The following is a 19,006-nucleotide window of genomic DNA, read 5'->3' as shown; positions in this document are numbered from 1 at the left end:
TAAGCTTTAGGAAGTTTTTTCTTAAGGTATTTGTCGGGAGTGTAGACATGAACAGAAGTGAAACGTGTGCGATATAAAATTCGTACAAGAAGAGAATAGAAGCTTATGAAATGTGAAGCTACAGAAAAATGTTAACGATTAGATGGGTATATAGCAAAATTAATGAAGAGGATCTGAATCGGACTTGGGAGAAAATAATTTATGGCACACCCTGATTAAAAGGTAGGTCACATCCTAAGGTGTAAGGCAGTTGTCAGTTTGGTAACTGAAGAAAGTGTGAGTGCTAAAAATTGTGGAGGAAGTCCACGACTTAACTAAGGTTGGTATGTTCTAAGAGATAGGAACTGCAGCAGTTGTGAAGGGATGAGGAGCTCTGCGCAGGATAGACCAGGGTGGAAATCTGCATCAGACCAGTCTTTGCACTGAACACCGCAGCAACAATATGAGAGATGACGTTTCTCCTAAGCAGTGGCACTGATTCCATCACAGTGATCTAGTTTCATAACATTACATAAGCTGGAAAACTAAAATAGTACTAAATCGTACAGAACAAATTAAAACAACAAAAAGTTTACCGTGAGAAATATAAAGTAATAGCTTCTTGACGTGACACATAAAGTACCATTTTGATGAGAGTAAGGTAATCACATGTATCTGGTAATGGGCTTCAGCTTGGAACTGCTCATGGTGAGATATATAGCTGCAGCTAAAAATTTAAGAGTAGTTTCAAATTTTTAGCATTATTACAGGCTGAGAATTTCATGGAATTCCACGGTTGACCCAAAACTTCTGCTGTCAGCACACATATACTCAGAACAGACACCATTTGTTTCCTCGCTTCTGAGATGATGATGTCACAGGAGATACAAATAAAATTGGAAAAAAGCGAACCGAGTTTTAGCTTAGTGTGTAAATCATTGTTAAGAACTGCTCAAGTAGTCTATAGAACGTAATTAACAACTGTGCTATAAGCTTCTGCATTCACTCAGTCACTCAGTTATACACTCCTGGAAATTGAAATAAGAACACCGTGAATTCATTGTCCCAGGAAGGGGAAACTTTATTGACATATTCCTGGGGTCAGATACATCACATGATCACACTGACAGAACCACAGGCACATAGACACAGGCAACAGAGCATGCACAATGTCGGCACTAGTACAGTGCATATCCACCTTTCGCAGCAATGCAGGCTGCTATTCTCCCATGGAGACGATCGTAGAGATGCTGGATGTAGTCCTGTGGAACAGCTTGCCATGCCATTTCCACCTGGCGCCTCAGTTGGACCAGCGTTCGTGCTGGACGTGCAGACCGCGTGAGACGACGCTTCATCCAGTCCCAAACATGCTCAATGGGGGACAGATCCGGAGATCTTGCTGGCCAGGGTAGTTGACTTACACCTTCTAGAGCACGTTGGGTGGCACGGGATACATGCGGACGTGCATTGTCCTGTTGGAACAGCAAGTTCCCTTGCCGGTCTAGGAATGGTAGAACGATGGGTTCGATGACGGTTTGAATGTGCACTATTCAGTGTCCCCTCGACGATCACCAGTGGTGTACGGCCAGTGTAGGAGATCGCTCCCCACACCATGATGCCGGGTGTTGGCCCTGTGTGCCTCGGTCGTATGCAGTCCTGATTGTGGCGCTCACCTGCACGGCGCCAAACACGCATACGACCATCATTGGCACCAAGGCAGAAGCGACTCTCATCGCTGAAGACGACACGTCTCCATTCGTCCCTCCATTCACGCCTGTCGCGACACCACTGGAGGCGGGCTGCACTATGTTGGGGCGTGAGCGGAAGACGGCCTAACGGTGTGCGGGACCGTAGCCCAGCTTCATGGAGACGGTTGCGAATGGTCCTCGCCGATACCCCAGGAGCAACAGTGTCCCTAATTTGCTGGGAAGTGGCGGTGCGGTCCCCTACGGCACTGCGTAGGATCCTACGGTCTTGGCGTGCATCCGTGCGTCGCTGCGGTCCGGTCCCAGGTCGACGGGCACGTGCACCTTCCGCCGACCACTGGCGACAACATCGATGTACTGTGGAGACCTCACGCCCCACGTGTTGAGCAATTCGGCGGTACGTCCACCCGGCCTCCCGCATGCCCACTATACGCCCTCGCTCAAAGTCCGTCAACTGCACATACGGTTCACGTCCACGCTGTCGCGGCATGCTACCAGTGTTAAAGGCTGCGATGGAGCTCCGTATGCCACGGCAAACTGGCTGACACTGACGGCGGCGGTGCACAAATGCTGCGCAGCTAGCGCCATTCCACGGCCAACACCGCGGTTCCTGGTGTGTCCGCTGTGCCGTGCGTGTGATCATTGCTTGTACAGCCCTCTCGCAGTGTCCGGAGCAAGTATGGTGGGTCTGACACACCGGTGTCAATGTGTTCTTTTTTCCATTTCCAGGAGTGTATGAGGATAGAATCGAGATGTACCTGTTGTTTTATCCAGTAAATTTTATTTACCTCTGATAAACTCTTAATTACCCACAGTGTGGTGGTGCTTTATGTAATGGTTTTTATATATTATGGAAAGTTGAAATTAATGTTATTTTGCCTGCTTCACAACTGGTAAACTATTTACGTCAATGACTCAGTTGCGATGCTTCTCGCAGTTAATTTGCCCGACACGCTGTTTTTATATTAGAAGATGCCACTATCACCTGCCCATGTTGGGCAAAATTTTTCTGCCTGACTCATGTAGTACTATCACCGTCAGAGGGTGGTACGGGACTACAAGTCCCCACCGCCACACCTCCAAAGTGAATTGCAGTGACGCAGTCACTGCCCTGTGGAATTTACTGCCTCACCAACACAGTTAGACCGCAATAGATAATCAAAATTGCAAGTATATGACTGTATTTGTTATTAAAATTAATCTTTGATAGTTAATTTTTTCTTTCGAGAAAATGCAACGCTGAGGAGATTCTCACGATTTCGTTAAGCGAAAAAATTTACTGATCTCAAGTTTACTTAAATATGATTCAATATTGGAAATACTGATAACTTTTATTGTTGCAAAGGAAGAACTGCTAATCAAGAGGAATCTCCTACATTTAATTTTACTTGTCAAAAAACAGAGAATTTTAAGATATTTATTACGACTCCGGGCCGTTATCATTTAGGGCAATGGCGCTGAATTCTGCACCAATGTCCCCCTATAAAAGTTGCATAAAGGTACTAATTTTGCCACTTCATGAGCTGAGCTGGTGTATACAAAATTTGACAACACTATTAAGTAATATTTGATTATATTTAGGCTAAATATGACATGAAACTTACACGGTTTCGTGCCTCGTCACAAAATGGCTTCTTACACTACACAAAAACAAAAGGGAAGAGAGAAAATCTTTTTGCAAAAAAGAAAAAAAACAGATATTGCAATTACATTCGCAGATCATATTATGTGATTACAGAGTCTTTGTTATTTTTCTGAGAAGTGATAATATTTATATTTTTGAAAATTCACACAATAACATATTTCGTTGTAACGTCACTTTTGGTATACTCGTATTTGCGATGTTATTTAATATCATTTTTATCACGTTATGTGGCGTACCGCCACAAAAGTTATCTAGATAAATAGAAATAATTATTTTACGTCCGGTAAAATCGATCTTATGCCTGCTGATTCATCTCAGAGCACTCTGAATTGCCCTTTAAAAAGCTTCAAACATGTAACTACTTTTAAAAAGAATTTTTACTGGAATACTTTACAGCCCGATGCTCTGGAGTAAGAGATTCCACGTACGCCATGCGTTGTTATCCTGATACTTCGCTCAAAGCTACAGAAGACATACAGATGAGAATTACAGGTGCTGTGCTTCTCACTGAAAGGTGTGTCCCATTTAAAGACTCACTGAAAACATGAAAAACGAAAAAGGGGGTGGGGCAAGGGAACAGACTGACTGCTAGCGGTGGCTGGCGTCTAAACTGTGGCGACGGCGTGGAAACGCCACCCTAGTTCACGTGCTCGACATCTACCTGTAATAGTCCACAGACATTTCAAAGCGATATGGAGAAGGCTACCACCCTGAAACCAAAGCTGACACGGTGGAGTTAACCATAGTCGATCGTTCGTGAGGTGACACTGGTAACTGAGCAATAGCAAGTTGGTATGACCGTAAATTCAACACCCTGGAGGACAAGAGTTGGGGAAGAAGAACAAAGCTGCCGAGCAGTAAGATTCAAGAGATCATTTGCGGTTCTTCTAAAGACACCATTTGAAGGGTCTGTGTACAGAGAAGGATTCCTCTGGGGGGAAAGATTTTTTAATGTCAGCTAGACAGCCATGTAGATAGTCATTCTGAGGTTCGTTCTGAGGATTCTTTCAGGAGAGTTTCATGCGAGATGATGCTAAGTGATTCGGAGTGGGTATTTATTCTGCCTGTGCGTTCTGGAGATATGTAATTCTGATTTCTACTCAGTTTTCAGACTTTGAGTCTGATTCCTGCTTCATCCTGATGTTAACTGCCACTCTGATATCCTTAGTTTCCAAGTCGTGGCAGGTAGTTTCTCTTTAGATTTAATATTCTACTTTGTTCCAGCCACCTGAGCTCCAGGCTGCACTCATAACTCAGATGCCGCATCTTCAGTTTAATTACTGCAGACGGAAACGATGAATGAGCATTAGAAGCCAACGAGTGGGTGCCCCAGCCAGGACAGTGGGGCTGCATCGACCACTGGTGGGTTGTTTCACCTGGAGAGGTTAGGGAGGAAGTGACGAACTAGAAACACGTTAAGCTGCTCTGAGCGTTGCCCACGAAGCCATGGCTACACGAGCATGCAGAGATAAAAAATCTGTCTGCTCTCAATCAACGGCCAGGCGACACCACAACGCCTTGCCTTGATATTCACACGCTGTACCACTGATTCCGTCGCATGGTGAGATAAAATGATTAATCGTTGCCCCTCATATGCCAACTTAGCTAATCGTGTTTACACCCAGTCTTATCAACAATGAGAGTGTTAGGTTTATATTTATGGTTTATACATAAAAATAAATCTAAAATTTACAGTTATGGCGAGGTGGATCAGAAATGCAGTGAATTGTAGCCTTGGAATTTTCCTGTGGAACTTCCCTGCGTTGTTACTGACTTAACTCGGTAAAATCCACAGATATTCTAAAACGGTGTGTATGTGTGTATCTTCCACGTGTCCTCCTAAACTAACCTATCGGTTTGGGCCAAATTTGGTACACATATCACTTACTGTCTGGAAAGACGCGGTGTGGGAGTAAGAACGATCTTCCTAGGAAAGGGATAGGGTCGGGGGTGGAAAGGAAGTTTGAAGGCATCTGTTAGCTTCACGCTTTGCCCGAAGAGAACGGTAAGCGCAAGCCTGTGATCGATCGCCACAGTCTCTATCACAGGTAGATGAATCTATGATGAATGTTGATTTCTTTTAAATACTTACCAGCCATCAGAGGATATAGAGAAATAGATAAGTAGTTTCGACCGTTTACAGTCATATCCAGATCTGAAATGTATTGGATTGAAGTATTACAAGATAGGAATTGCATTCATCATTAATGGTATTTAGAGAATGTTTTAACGAAATTGTTGATCAGTACATACCACAATACAAAAAGCTGTGTCTAAGATAAGAGGACAATTTGTCAATTGGTTGTTAACAACGCAAGAGAATGTCAACTGTAAAGTGCATCTGCTATCTAAAAATGACGTAAAACGGACACAGAAGCATCATAATAGCTGGAAGCTTCAAACAAAACTTGAAAATCATTACAAATAAGTACCCCAGTCATACAGCTATAATTGGTGGAGACTTCAATCTACCCTCGATTTGTTGGCGAAAATAGATGTTCAAAGCCGGTGGTAGACAGAAAACATCATCCGAAATTGTGCTAAATGCTTTCTCTGAGAATTACTTTGACCAGTTTGTTCGCGAGCCCACACGAATTGTAAATGGTTGCGAAAACACACTTGACCTCTTAGCCACAAATAATCTTGAGCTAATAGAGAGCGTCATGACGGATACAGGGATTAGTGAACACAAGATCATTGTAGTGAGGCTCAAAACCATATCAACCAAAACCACTAAAAATAAACGCGAAATATATCTATTTAATACAGCAGATAAAAATTCTCTTGATGCCTTCCTAGGAGAGAGTCTCCATTCCTTCCAAGCTAATTATGTAAGTGTAGACCAGATATGGCTCAAATTCAAAGATACAGTATCAACAGCAATAGATAGATTCATACCGCATAAGTTAATAAAAGACAGGACTGATCCACCATGGCACACAAAACACGTCAGAACACTGTTGCGGAAGTAACGAAAAAAGCATGCCAAATTCAGAAGAACGCAAAATCACCAAGACTGGCTAAGTTTCACGGAAGTTCGAAATTTAGTGGGGACGTCAATGCGAGATGCTTTTAATAGCATTGTCTCAAAATATGATAGAAAAACCAAAGAGATTCTGGTCGTATGTAAAGTACGACAGTGGCAAAAGACAGTCAATACCGTCACTGCGCGATAGCGATGGAAATGTTACCGATGATGGTGCCACTAAAGCGGAGTTACTAAATTCAGTTTGTAGAATGAAGGCTTTCACGACCGGGTGACAAGGCTGTTGATATACTTTCCGGGATGTGAGGTCGTGGTCCAAGAACTTTTCTGCTCCTTACGTTTCGTCCAGGACTGTGTTGGACTTCCTCAGAGGCGCTGCTCCGCTGAGTCTTGCCGACTGACTGGTCTGGTGTCTGAGAGCGACTTATATATTGTGAGAAAGGGGGGCGTGGTTCAGGTGACACCTGATGAACAGTGAGAATCCATAGCAAAGATAAGCTTGACTATCGATTACCACCTTGTCAAAGATAAAAATTGTTAACAATTTTGTAGAGCCACTGACCATATATCGCTAAGTCTCATAGCCTCCTCTTTCCTATTAAAATTATCGTAATGTTTATAAATTTCAATAGCTTCTCTATATAGCCGTGGATAGTAATTTAACGTTGTAGATAAAACTTCGGTATCCGAAAACTTCACTTGGTGGTTGCCTGGTTGAAGAGCATGTTCCGCTACAGCTGATTTTTCTATTTTTCCAAGTCGACAAAGACTTTTATGCTCTTTCAGTCGCGTGTTTATGCTTCTTTTGGTAGTATTAATACAAACTTTACCACAGGTACATGGAATTTTATACACACCACATGTCGACAGGGGAGGGCGTTTATCCTTCACAGATCGTAGTACTTGACTTATTTTCTTTGTTGGTTTAAAGACAGGTTTTATGTCATGTTTTCGTAAAATCTTACCGATCCGATCTGTTACGTTTTTAATGAAAGGGAGAACTACTGTATTTTTCTGTCGTTGTGGTTCATTCTTATCTTTTGGTCTTCTATTCCTTGGACGCAAAATTCTATTTATCTCTTTTCTTGAGTAGCCGTTTTTTTCAAAAGCCTGCTTCAGATGTTTCACTTCAGCATCCAAATGTTCAGGTGTACATGTCCGTTCCGCTCGATCGATAAGACTTTTTATGACACCCCTTTTTTGTTGTGGATGATGATTAGAATTTTTATGTAAATATCTGTTCGTATGTGTTGCCTTCCGAAAGACTTTATATTCCAAGCTTCTGTCGGACCGTCTCATAACTAGTTTTCCGTAATTCCTTCACGAAAGAAGACGAAGTAAATATTCCAGAATTCGAAACCAGAAGAGCTGTTAGTATGAGTGACATAAAAGTAGATATCTTATGTATTGCGAAACAACTCAAATCACTTAAGAAATGCAACTCTTCCGGGCCAGATGGTATACCAATCAGGTTCCTCTCAGAGTATGCAGACACAATAGTGCCTTTCTTAGCAATCATATACAACCGCTCACTTGACGAAAGGTCTGTTCCTAAAGACTGGAAAGTAGCACAGGTCACACCAATATTCAAGAAAGGAAATAGGAGTAACCCACTGAATTACGGGCCCGTATCACTGACCTCAATTTGCACTAGGCTTTTGGACCATATACTGTACTCGAACGTTATCAATCACCTTGAAGAAAATGACTTATTGACACATAACTAACACGGATTCAGAAAATATCGTTCTTGTCCATGAAGTAATAAGTGCTGTCGACAAGTGATCTCAAATCGATTCCATATTCCTAGATTTTCAGAAGGTTTTTGATACCGTTCCTCACAAGCGACTATTAATGAAATTGCCTGCATATGGAGCGTCGTCTCAGTTGTGTGACTGGATTCGTCATTTCCTCTCAGGGATGTCACAGTTCATAGTGACAGACGGTAAATCATCGAGTAGAACAGAAGTGATATCTGGCGTTCGGCAAGGTAGTGTCATAGGCCCTCTGCTGTTCCTGATTTATATGAATGATCTAGGTGATAATCTGAGCAGCCCCCTTAAATTGTTTGCAGATGACGCTGTAATTTACCGTCAAGTAAAATCATCAGACGATCATTTCCAATTACAAAATGATCTAGAGAGGATTACTGTATGGTGCGAAAAGAGGCAATTGGTACTAAACAAAGAAAAGTGCGAGATCATCCACATGGGTACTAAAAGAAGTCCGATAAATTTTGGGTATACGATAAATCCCACAAATCTAAGGGCTGTCAATTCGACTAAATACATAGGAATTACAATTACGAACAACTTAAATTGGAATGACCACATAGATAATATTCTGGGGAAGGCGAAACAAAGACGGCGCTTTGTTGCGAGAACAGTTAGAAGATGCAACACACCCACTAAAGAGACAGCCTACATTACACTTGTCCTTCCTCTGCTGGAATATTGATGAGCGATGTAGGATCCTTACCAGGCAGGATTGATGGAGGACACCGAAAAAGTGTAAACAAGGGCAAAAAAATGGTTCAAATGGCTCTGAGCACTATGGGACTCAACTGCTGAGGTCATTAGTCCCCTAGAACTTAGAACTAGTTAAACCTAACTAACCTAAGGACATCACAAACATCCATGCCCGAGGCAGGATTCGAACCTGCGACCGTAGCGGTCTTGCGGTTCCAGACTGCAGCGCCCTTAACCGCACGGCCACTTCGGCCGGCGTAAACAAGGGCAGCTCGTTTCCAGTTATCGCGCAATAGGGGTGAGAGTGTCACTGATATGATACGTGAGTTGGGGTGGCAGTCACTGAAACAAAGGCGGTTTTCTTTGCGGCGAGATCTATTTACGAAATTTCAATCACAAACTTTCTCTTCCGAATACGTAAACATATTTTTGACACCCGCCTACGAAGGGATGAATGATCATCATAATAAAATAAGAGACATCAGAGCTCGAACGGAAAGATTTAGGTGTTCCTTTTTCCCACGCGCCATTCGAGAGTGGAATGGTAGAGAAGTAGTATGAAAATGGTTTGATGAACCCTATTCCAGGCACTTAAGTGTGAATTGCAGAGTAACCATGTAGATGTAGATGTAGATAATGTGAGCCTATGTATGCACAAATGACAAAATACTATCATTAAGTTAGAAGAAAACATTACATTTAAGGCGTACTTTAGAACTCATGATTGCAACCTGAGTATATAGTGAGTAAAGACGAGCAGTGTTGTCGTGCCTGGAAGCGCCATACAATAGAGTCATATTTGCCAGATGCCAGCGACCATCAGCTGGTTGTAAACAGACTGACCCGGCGTTAAGGGCTCAGCCTCACAGGTGGAGAAAGCGCTAGAAGTAGGCAGCACTTAGACATCGCCTTTTTGTATTGTAGTACGCACTGTTCAGTAATTTTGTTAAATTCTTTTCTAAATACCACTAATATTGATGCAAGTCCTGTCTTGCAAACCGTTATTTCAATATCTCTCAGCTCTCAAGATGATCGGAAACCGTCGAAACTAGTTATCTATTTTACCATAAGCGAGCTTGGCCAGCAAATATTTTACAAAAAAAAAAAAAAAAAATAATCCACATTCATTAAAATAACGGATCGCTCTCTCTGCACTGACAGTGTTAGGAACTACGGAGGAATCTCCCTTCGAGGAGTATGCTCTCGTTTCATGCGAGACGCTACGCACGGCCCTTGCGGTCGACCCGGAAAGCGAGTAATAGCGGGAACTGTATGGACCCAGCCGGCACCCACGTGAAAGACGCGGGCGCTAAAACGCCGCGACAAACAAGCGGCAGACGCACGTAGCGATCGCAGAGTGGAGCACGCAGCGGGAAGCGGCGAGCGGGCGGCGGCGACCCGGCTGTGCGGAGGCGGCGAGCGAGTAGGAGGCGGCGGCGGGATGCGGGGCGCCAGCGGCGTGCTGCTGCTGCTGCTCGTGGTGGCTGCGGGGGCGGAGCCGCGAGCCGCGCGCGTCAAGCGCAGACTCGTCTTCCTCGAGGGTACCACCTGCTGGGTGAGTTGTCCGGCCAGCTCTCTCTCCTCACCAGCTGGAACGCCAGCCACAAGAGGCGAAGTCGTAATGTTCTGTCCGTCACCTCGAAAAAAATATACCCGCGAACATGGATCTTCTTGACGGTGTCAGTCATGCTCCACGAACTTACACTTCAATCGGACGACTTTTTCCCAACAGCGGGTGACTAGGTGGAGACTGTGGTGTTAAAATCTACATTTCAGTTGTTCAGGAAACGCCCCACCTCGAGAGATTCTGGAAATGTCTCCTACGCAGGGTCTTCTGATAAGAGTAAAAAGGAGATGAGCCAAACTTTGATAGGCCAGAAAAGCAGCATCTTTGTCATCTGGGGCGATAAAGTGGAGCACGAACAGCTTCCCCCCGACACTTCGTCTTTACAACCTCTTGTAACCTCGTGAGGACAAAAATGGTTCAAATGGCTCTGAGCGCTATGGGACTTAACTTCTGAGGTCGTGAGTCCCCTAGAACTGAGAACTACTTAAACCTAAATAACCTAAGGACATCACACACATCCATGTCCGAGGCAGGATTCGAACCTACGACTGTAGCGGTCGCGCGGTTCCAGACTGTAGCGCCTTGAACGCTCGGCCACTCCAGACGGCTCGTGAGGACATTTTGCCAGTTTGTTCCTGCAGCGGTTGCTCTTTACGACCTTATCTTGTTGGTAGCACACCATTGCAGTTCCGACAAAACCATTCAACATCACTTTGTCGGATGATCTCTCGCTTGTTGCATTTCTCGGCGGTGGTGATTGAACGTACACAGATAAGCCAAAACATTATGACCACTGCCCACTGCGATGCTGGATGCTGCCAGTTGGCACTGCCGACACGGAATGCGGTAACGCGGTAACACGGATGGAGGATCGACCCAGCGACGATATGGGCTGCTAACGGGGAAATCCATTGAGATAACCGACTTTGATAAAGGGGATATTATTATTTCGCAGAGTCTGTGAACGAGTATATCCAAAACGGCGAAGCTGGTCGAATGTTCACGTGCTACTGTCGTGAGCATCTACGGAAAGAGGTAGGACAGTGGAACTACCATTAGGCGCTAAATGGTTGGATGTCTACAACTCTTCACAGAACGCGGGGTCGGAGGCTTGTTTACTCTGTAAAGTAGATTAGATGGTGATCTGTGGCATCTCTGCCGAAAGAGAACAATGCTTGTAGACCCACAAGTGTTTCAAAGCATACCGTTCATCGTTCATTGCTGAACATGGAGCTGTGCAGAAGATCACTCCTACGTGTTCACATGTTGACTCAACGACGCGGTCAGTTATGAGTGCATTGGTCACGGAACCATCGGCATTAGACCGTCGATCCATGCAAACGTCTCCCCTCTTGGCGTGAATCACATTTCTGCTACACTAGGTCGATGGTCGTCTCCGCATAGTCATCGAGGTGAATGGCGGCTCGAAACGCACAGGGCGCCAGGGACACGGACTTTTAGGAACAGTATTGTACTATGGGATATATTCTCCTGCGCTTGCATCGGACCTGTGGTAGTAATCGAATCAGTGATCTACACTCCTGGAAATTGAAATAAGAACACCGTGAATTCATTGTCCCAGGAAGGGGAAACTTTATTGACACATTCCTGGGGTCAGATACATCACATGATCACACTGACAGAACCACAGGCACATAGACACAGGCAACAGAGCATGCACAATGTCGGCACTAGTACAGTGTATATCCACCTTTCGCAGCAATGCAGGCTGCTATTCTCCCATGGAGACGATCGTAGAGATGCTGGATGTAGTCCTGTGGAACGGCTTGCCATGCCATTTCCACCTGGCGCCTCAGTTGGACCAGCGTTCGTGCTGGACGTGCAGACCGCGTGAGACGACGCTTCATCCAGTCCCAAACATGCTCAATGGGGGACAGATCCGGAGATCTTGCTGGCCAGGGTAGTTGACTTACACCTTCTAGAGCACGTTGGGTGGCACGGGATACATGCGGACGTGCATTGTCCTGTTGGAACAGCAAGTTCCCTTGCCGGTCTAGGAATGGTAGAACGATGGGTTCGATGACGGATTGGATGTACCGTGCACTATTCAGTGTCCCCTCGACGATCACCAGTGGTGTACGGTCAGTGTAGGAGATCGCTCCCCACACCATGATGCCGGGTGTTGGCCCTGTGTGCCTCGGTCGTATGCAGTCCTGATTGTGGCGCTCACCTGCACGGCGCCAAACACGCATACGACCATCATTGGCACCAAGGCAGAAGCGACTCTCATCGCTGAAGACGACACGTCTCCATTCGTCCCTCCATTCACGCCTGTCGCTACACCACTGGAGGCGGGCTGCACGATGTTGGGGCGTGAGCGGAAGACGGCCTAACGGTGTGCAGGACCGTAGCCCAGCTTCATGGAGACGGTTGCGAATGGTCCTCGCCGATACCCCAGGAGCAACAGTGTCCCTAATTTGCTGGGAAGTGGCGGTGCGGTCCCCTACGGCACTGCGTAGGATCCTACGGTCTTGGCGTGCATCCGTGCGTCGCTGCGGTCCGGTCCCAGGTCGACGGGCACGTGCACCTTCCGCCGACCACTGGCGACAACATCGATGTACTGTGGAAACCTCACGCCCCACGTGTTGAGCAATTCGGCGGTACGTCCACCCGGCCTCCCGCATGCCCACTATACGCCCTCGCTCAAAGTCCGTCAACTGCACATACGGTTCACGTCCACGCTGTCGCGGCATGCTACCAGTGTTAAAGACTGCGATGGAGCTCCGTATGCCACGGCAAACTGGCTGACACTGACGGCGGCGGTGCACAAATGCTGCGCAGCTAGCGCCACTCGACGGCCAACACCGCGGTTCCTGGTGTGTCCGCTGTGCCGTGCGTGTGATCATTGCTTGTACAGCCCTCTCGCAGTGTCCGGAGCAAGTATGGTGGGTCTGACACACCGGTGTCAATGTGTTCTTTTTTCCATTTCCAGGAGTGTATTTGGTTTCAAAACGGACAGACAAGCTACTAAGCAGATGGTCGTAATGTTTTGGTTCGTCAGTGTACTTCAGTTGTTTGCTTCTATCCTTTGCCTCGATGGGCTTCGTGCTGCACGCTGTTCCTTGGTTATTAGGAGACTGAGGAAGTCATTTGAATTGTCCTGACATGGCTGCAACATTTCCGGAGCTACCTCGTTTCGGACGGATTTTGCTGATAACCTCTGCACTGAGCGCCCTTAAACTCCGCTCGCTGGCATTGTTGAATGCTTTTGAGCCGTCACAGAACACAAGAGTGTGGCGACTTTTTCAGCTTAAAAAAATTGTGTAAGATGCAGAAATCTGATCCGTGACTAATTTCCCCTTACTCCATTTTCGTCTCACTTGTGATGTGCCTGTTTGGAACACTAGGATTTTCACTTAGCCTCACTGTTCATCAAACATAGTGTGCCATTTCATTCTTCGTCAAACGGACCTACTTGACAACTGCGTCAGCAGGTGGTGCACTGTTGCCGTACGCTCCCTCTAGGGTGAACACGGCAAGAAGCGTAGTCCGATTTGCCAGAACCTTTGTTGAGTGGGAAGAATGGTCAAATGAAGCGAACGTTTTTTTTTTATTTTTTTATTCCTAAGGGGCCAAACTGCTGAGGTCATCGGTCGAAGCGAACATGTGTCTCGGCTTGAATGTAGAAACGTTTCTGGGAAAACGACGGTCAGAATTTCCCGATTAACTACATTCCTTTTCGCGAACAAAGAAAGCAGCCAAAGCAGTGGCACTGTGATCAGCGTAGTGGTTTCAAGCTCCCGCACACTGTATTCGAAACCAATTTATTATTTTAATTTCTGTTTTTACTTTCTGTACCTGCGTCCGTAGTGCACTGCCAAACGAATGTTTTTCTTTTCATATTCTAACAACGTTCTCCTTATTTGTATTTATGAATGGTGAATGAATTTAGAGAAAAATGAAAAAAGAAAAAACAATAATGAATGAAAACTTGATTGTAATTCTTTTCGGTGAAATTTCTGTAGTCGATCTGGATTTTTAATCAGTTGTAAGCGCCAGTTTTCGAAAAATGATCTGTTATGGTCATTTGCCGCGAAGTTACTACCAGCGCATGAAACCTTCAGAAATGTTAACGACGCTTTTTTTCCCAGTGAGCTTCTTACGGAGAAATGTCTCTTTGGGAAACCTACCTTCGCACGATGCTCGTGGTGTTCGAAATTCCTGTCTTTCGAATGTTTCTACGACCGGTATCACCGCACTAAGTGCACCAGATCTTCCTGAAGACCACACATCAGAATAGAACGTAAGAATCGAAATAAGAACGTAATATAAGAATATGAGGATTTAAAAAGATTGTAACCCCCGAATATACCATACACAGATATGTTATACTACTGTCCATGAAAAATTGCTACACCAAGAAGAAATGCAGATGACAAACGGGTATTCATTGGACAGATATATTATACTAAAACTAACATCTAATTACGTTTTCACGCAATTTGGGTGCATAGATCCTGAGAAATCAGTACCCAGAACAACCAACTCTAGCCGTAATAACAGCCTTGATACGCCTGGGCATTGAGTCAAACAGAGCTTGGATGGTGTGTACAGGTACACCTGCCCATGCAGCTTCAACACGATACCACAGTTCATCAAGAGTAGTGACTGGCGTATTGTGACGAGCCAGTTGCTCGGCCACCATTGACCAGACGTTTTCAGTTGGTGAGAGATCTGGAGAATGTGCTGGCCAGGGCAGCAGTCGAACATTTTCTGTATCCAGAATGGCCCGTACAGGACCTGCAACATGCGGTCGTGCATTATCCTGCCGAAATGTAGGGTTTCGCAGGGATCGAATGAAGGGTAGAGCCACGGGTCGTAACTCATGTGAAATGTAACGCCCACTGTTCAAAGTGCCGTCAGTGCGAACAAGAGGTGACAGAGACGTGTAACCAATGACACCCCGTACCATCACACCGGGTGATATGCCAGTATGGCGATGACGAATACACGCTTCCAATGTGCGTTCACCGCGATGTCGCCAAACACCGATGCGACCATCATGATGCTGTAAACAGAACCTGGATTCATCCGAAAAAATGACGTTTTGCCATTCGTGCACCCAGGTTCGTCCTTGAGTACACCATCGCAGGCGCTCCTGTCTGTGATGCAGCCTCAGGGGTAACCGCAGCCACTGTCTCCGAGCTGATAGTCCATGCTGCTGCAAACGTCGTCGAAATGTTCGTGCGGATGGTTGTTGTCTTGCAAACGTCCCCATCTGTTGACTCAGGGATCAAGACGTGACTGCACGATCCGTTACAGCCATGCGGATAAGATGCCTGTCATCTCGAGTGCTAGTGGTACGAGGCCGTTGGGATCCAGCACGGCGTTCCGTATTACCCTCCTGAACCCACCGATTCCATATTCTGCTAACGGTCATTGGATCTCGACCAACGCGAGCAGCAATGTCACGATACGATAAATCGCAATCACGACAGGCTACAATCCGACCTTTATGAAAGTCGGAAACGTGATGGTACGCATTTCTCCTCCTTGCACGAGGCATCACAACAACATTTCACCAGGCAATGCCGGTCAACTGCTGTTCGTGTATGAGAAATCGGTTGGAAACTTTCCTCTTGTCAGCACGTTGTAAGTGTCGCAACCGGTGTCAACCTTGTGTGAATGCTCTAGAAAGCTAATAATTTGCATATCACAGCATCTTCTTCCTATCGGTTAAATTTCGCGTCTGTAGCACGTCATCTTCGTTGTGTAGCAATTTTAATGGCCAGTAGTGTATACAATAATCGCATGACACTTTTTGTGAAACCCAGTTATAATTTTAAGATTAATATAATGCCATTGTATACCTTACCTCGATAAGAAACATTCGTATAGTAACCTTTTACGGACATAAAATAAAATAAAAACAATAAGCTGGTTTCGAACACGAAGCACAAATCTGGTAGGCCGCGACACCGAGCTCATCGCATGCTAAAAGACATCTAAATTCTTCGAATACTTTGACGGTTCTTTTCTCAAAAACGGTCGTGTATCTACGGATAAGTCGAGATGCGTTTTCGCTGCTTTTGACTCCTCTTCCAGTGAGTTAAGTTTCTAGGAAATCGGGTTAGGGCACTTGTCGTGTTCCCCTAGTTAGTGTGCATTGTCGTAGGGCTGTTCCCTTCCCAGTGTAGCAAATGAAACATCGTACAGTACTGGTCTTTGCCAATAGCCTGCGCCATTTTGTTTTGGCTTCACTGGTAGCGTCCCATGTTACAGTGTCGTGGGGATATCTGGGTGTGCCGAGGCTGTAGACATGCACTTACAAACAAACAAGCAAGTAATTAAGTACTTTTTTACGAAGTGATAATTAAAACCATATGACTACTCCTAGTACGTATCTCCTACACTCAACCTCATAATATTAATGTTAGGTACAAAAAGACCACCCATCTTAACCATTAGTCAGACTTTACCAAGCCAGATCCCTCTCCTAGTAGGAAAACTTTCTACATGTCTCTCTTCATCTTCTCTGTCTAATACTTCAGTTCCCAATTAATCTTCCATTTAGCTTTTAAAATTTACCTCTGACACCACACTTCAAGAGATCCCCGTTTCTAAGTCCCCATGCCAACCCAAATTGTACTTCCGTGCCGTGCTGCAGACGTAAAACTGCAATTTTTTTATTTTTTATTTTATTATTATTTGGCTGTCTCTACACAGCCATTCATCCCGCTAACACAGTAATGTTTCTATCAAATATTGTGCTGTTAATTATATAATTTACAAATTCTCATTTGGATAAGGATGTAGAATGAAATCATTCGTCCATCGGCTATACAAAGGAACCAATAAGGCATTATCCACGGATGATTTACGAAAGCCACAGAAAATTTTAATTCGCACTCAGATACTATTAGATGAGAGTCAGCTGTCTCGACCACTGGGCCCCTCTGTTCCAGTTTTCTGAGCATCGTCATAACTCAGTAATGCACACCAGTAGTGGTTTCTGGCCAGCAATTTTTTTTTATAATATCTTGAACTCTTCTTAGAAACTCCCTAGAATGTTTAGACTGTATTTAAACTCTGTCCACAGGCTCCGGAGGCCTCATCGATACCGACCGACCACCGTGTCATCTTCTACCAAAGGTGTCATAGGATGTGGTACGGAAGGAGCGTGGATTCAGCACACCGCTCTCCAGGCCGTTGTCAGTTTTCATGACCTGGAGCCGCTATTACCCGGCCGTGGGTCTTCTCAGTTGGCCTCACGAATCTCACTGCAGCCCGTTCGAGTCCTCCCACCAACGAGAATCGATCACTGCCCTTCGCTTGGCAGTAAGCCGCGCTGGCCACTCAGCTGCAGAATCGGACTTAGATTCTATTTACATCTTTTGAAAACTGTAACGACTTTATACTTTATTTTCCTTTCTGCGTTAGTTCTGTACACCTACATTGATCAGGCTACCAGTTCAGTTCTCCACGTAGATGGTTACCTCCGGATTTGGTAATTAATATATCGTTTGGTTTTTAATAATTTTTTACCACAACACATCTGCAATGCTCCTAATTTACCCTTTTTCGGTCTTGCGTTATCATACACAAAAACGAGTATACACCAATCGAAATATAATGTCGTATTCGACTTCTTTTGCGTAAAAGTTACTGAAGATGCTCAAACACAGTGGGGATTTAACTTCCTAAAGTTCGCAACGTTATACACTACTGGCCATTGAAATTGCTACACCAAGAATAAATGCTGATGATAAATGGGTATTTATTGGACAAATATATTATACTAGAACTGACATATGATTACATTTTCACGCAATTTGGGTGCATAGATCCTGGGAAATCAGTACCCAGAACAACCACCTCTGGCCGTAATAACGGCCTTGATATGCCTGGGCATTGAGTCAAACACAGCTTGGATGGCGTGTACAGGTACAGCTGTCCATGCAACACGATACCGCAGTTCATCAAGAGTAGTGACTGGCATATTATGACGAGCCAGTTGCTCGGCCGCCATTGGCCAGACGTTTTCAACTGTTGAGAGATCTGGAGAATGTGCTGGCCAGGGCAGCGGTCGAACATTTTCTGTATCCAGAAAGGCCCGTACAGGACCTGCAACATGCGGTCGTGCATTATCCTGCCGAAATGTAGGGTTTCGCAGGGATCGAATGAAGGGTAGAGCCACGGGTCGTAACACATTTGAAATGTAGCGTCCACTGTTCAAAGTGCCGTCATTGCGAACAAGAGATGACCCAGACGTGTAACCAATGGCACCCCATACCATAACGCCGGGTGATACGCCAGTATGGCGATGACGAATACACGCTTCCAATGTGCGTTCACCGCGATGTCGCTGAACACGGATGCGACGATCATGATGCTGTAAACAGAACCTGGATTGAACCGAAAAACCATTAGTGTCAAGGGTAACCGCAGCTATGGTCTCCGAGCTGATAGTCCATGCTGCTGGAAACGTCGTCGAACTGTTCGTGCAGGTGGTTGTTGTCTTGCAAACGTCCCCATCTGTTGACTCAGGGATCGAGACGTGGCTGCACGATCCGTTACAGCTATGCGGATTAGATGCGTGCCATCTCGATTCCTGGTGATACGAGGCCGTTGGGATCCAGCACGGCGTTCCTTATTACCCTCCTGAACCCACCGATTCCATATTCTGCTAACAGT

The 19,006-nt window shown here is 45.3% G+C and overlaps 1 protein-coding gene across 1 annotated transcript in view; it reads left to right on the top strand.

Moving 5' to 3' along the window:
- Positions 1-660: 660 nt before the first annotated feature.
- Positions 661-19,006, top strand: part of LOC126413231 (uncharacterized) — a 44,802-nt gene continuing 26,456 nt past the window's right edge. Inside the window, exon 1 of the mRNA XM_050083129.1 lies at positions 661-687. Within this exon, the coding sequence (XP_049939086.1) occupies positions 661-687 (27 nt within the window). The remainder of the gene's footprint in view (positions 688-19,006) is intronic.

The sequence above is a fragment of the Schistocerca serialis genome, chromosome 7 (assembly GCF_023864345.2).
Source record: "Schistocerca serialis cubense isolate TAMUIC-IGC-003099 chromosome 7, iqSchSeri2.2, whole genome shotgun sequence".
Classification (NCBI taxonomy): Eukaryota; Metazoa; Arthropoda; class Insecta; order Orthoptera; family Acrididae; genus Schistocerca; species Schistocerca serialis.
The sequence above is the reverse complement of the archived record's forward strand: the minus strand, read 5'-3'. Positions and strand labels throughout refer to the sequence as shown.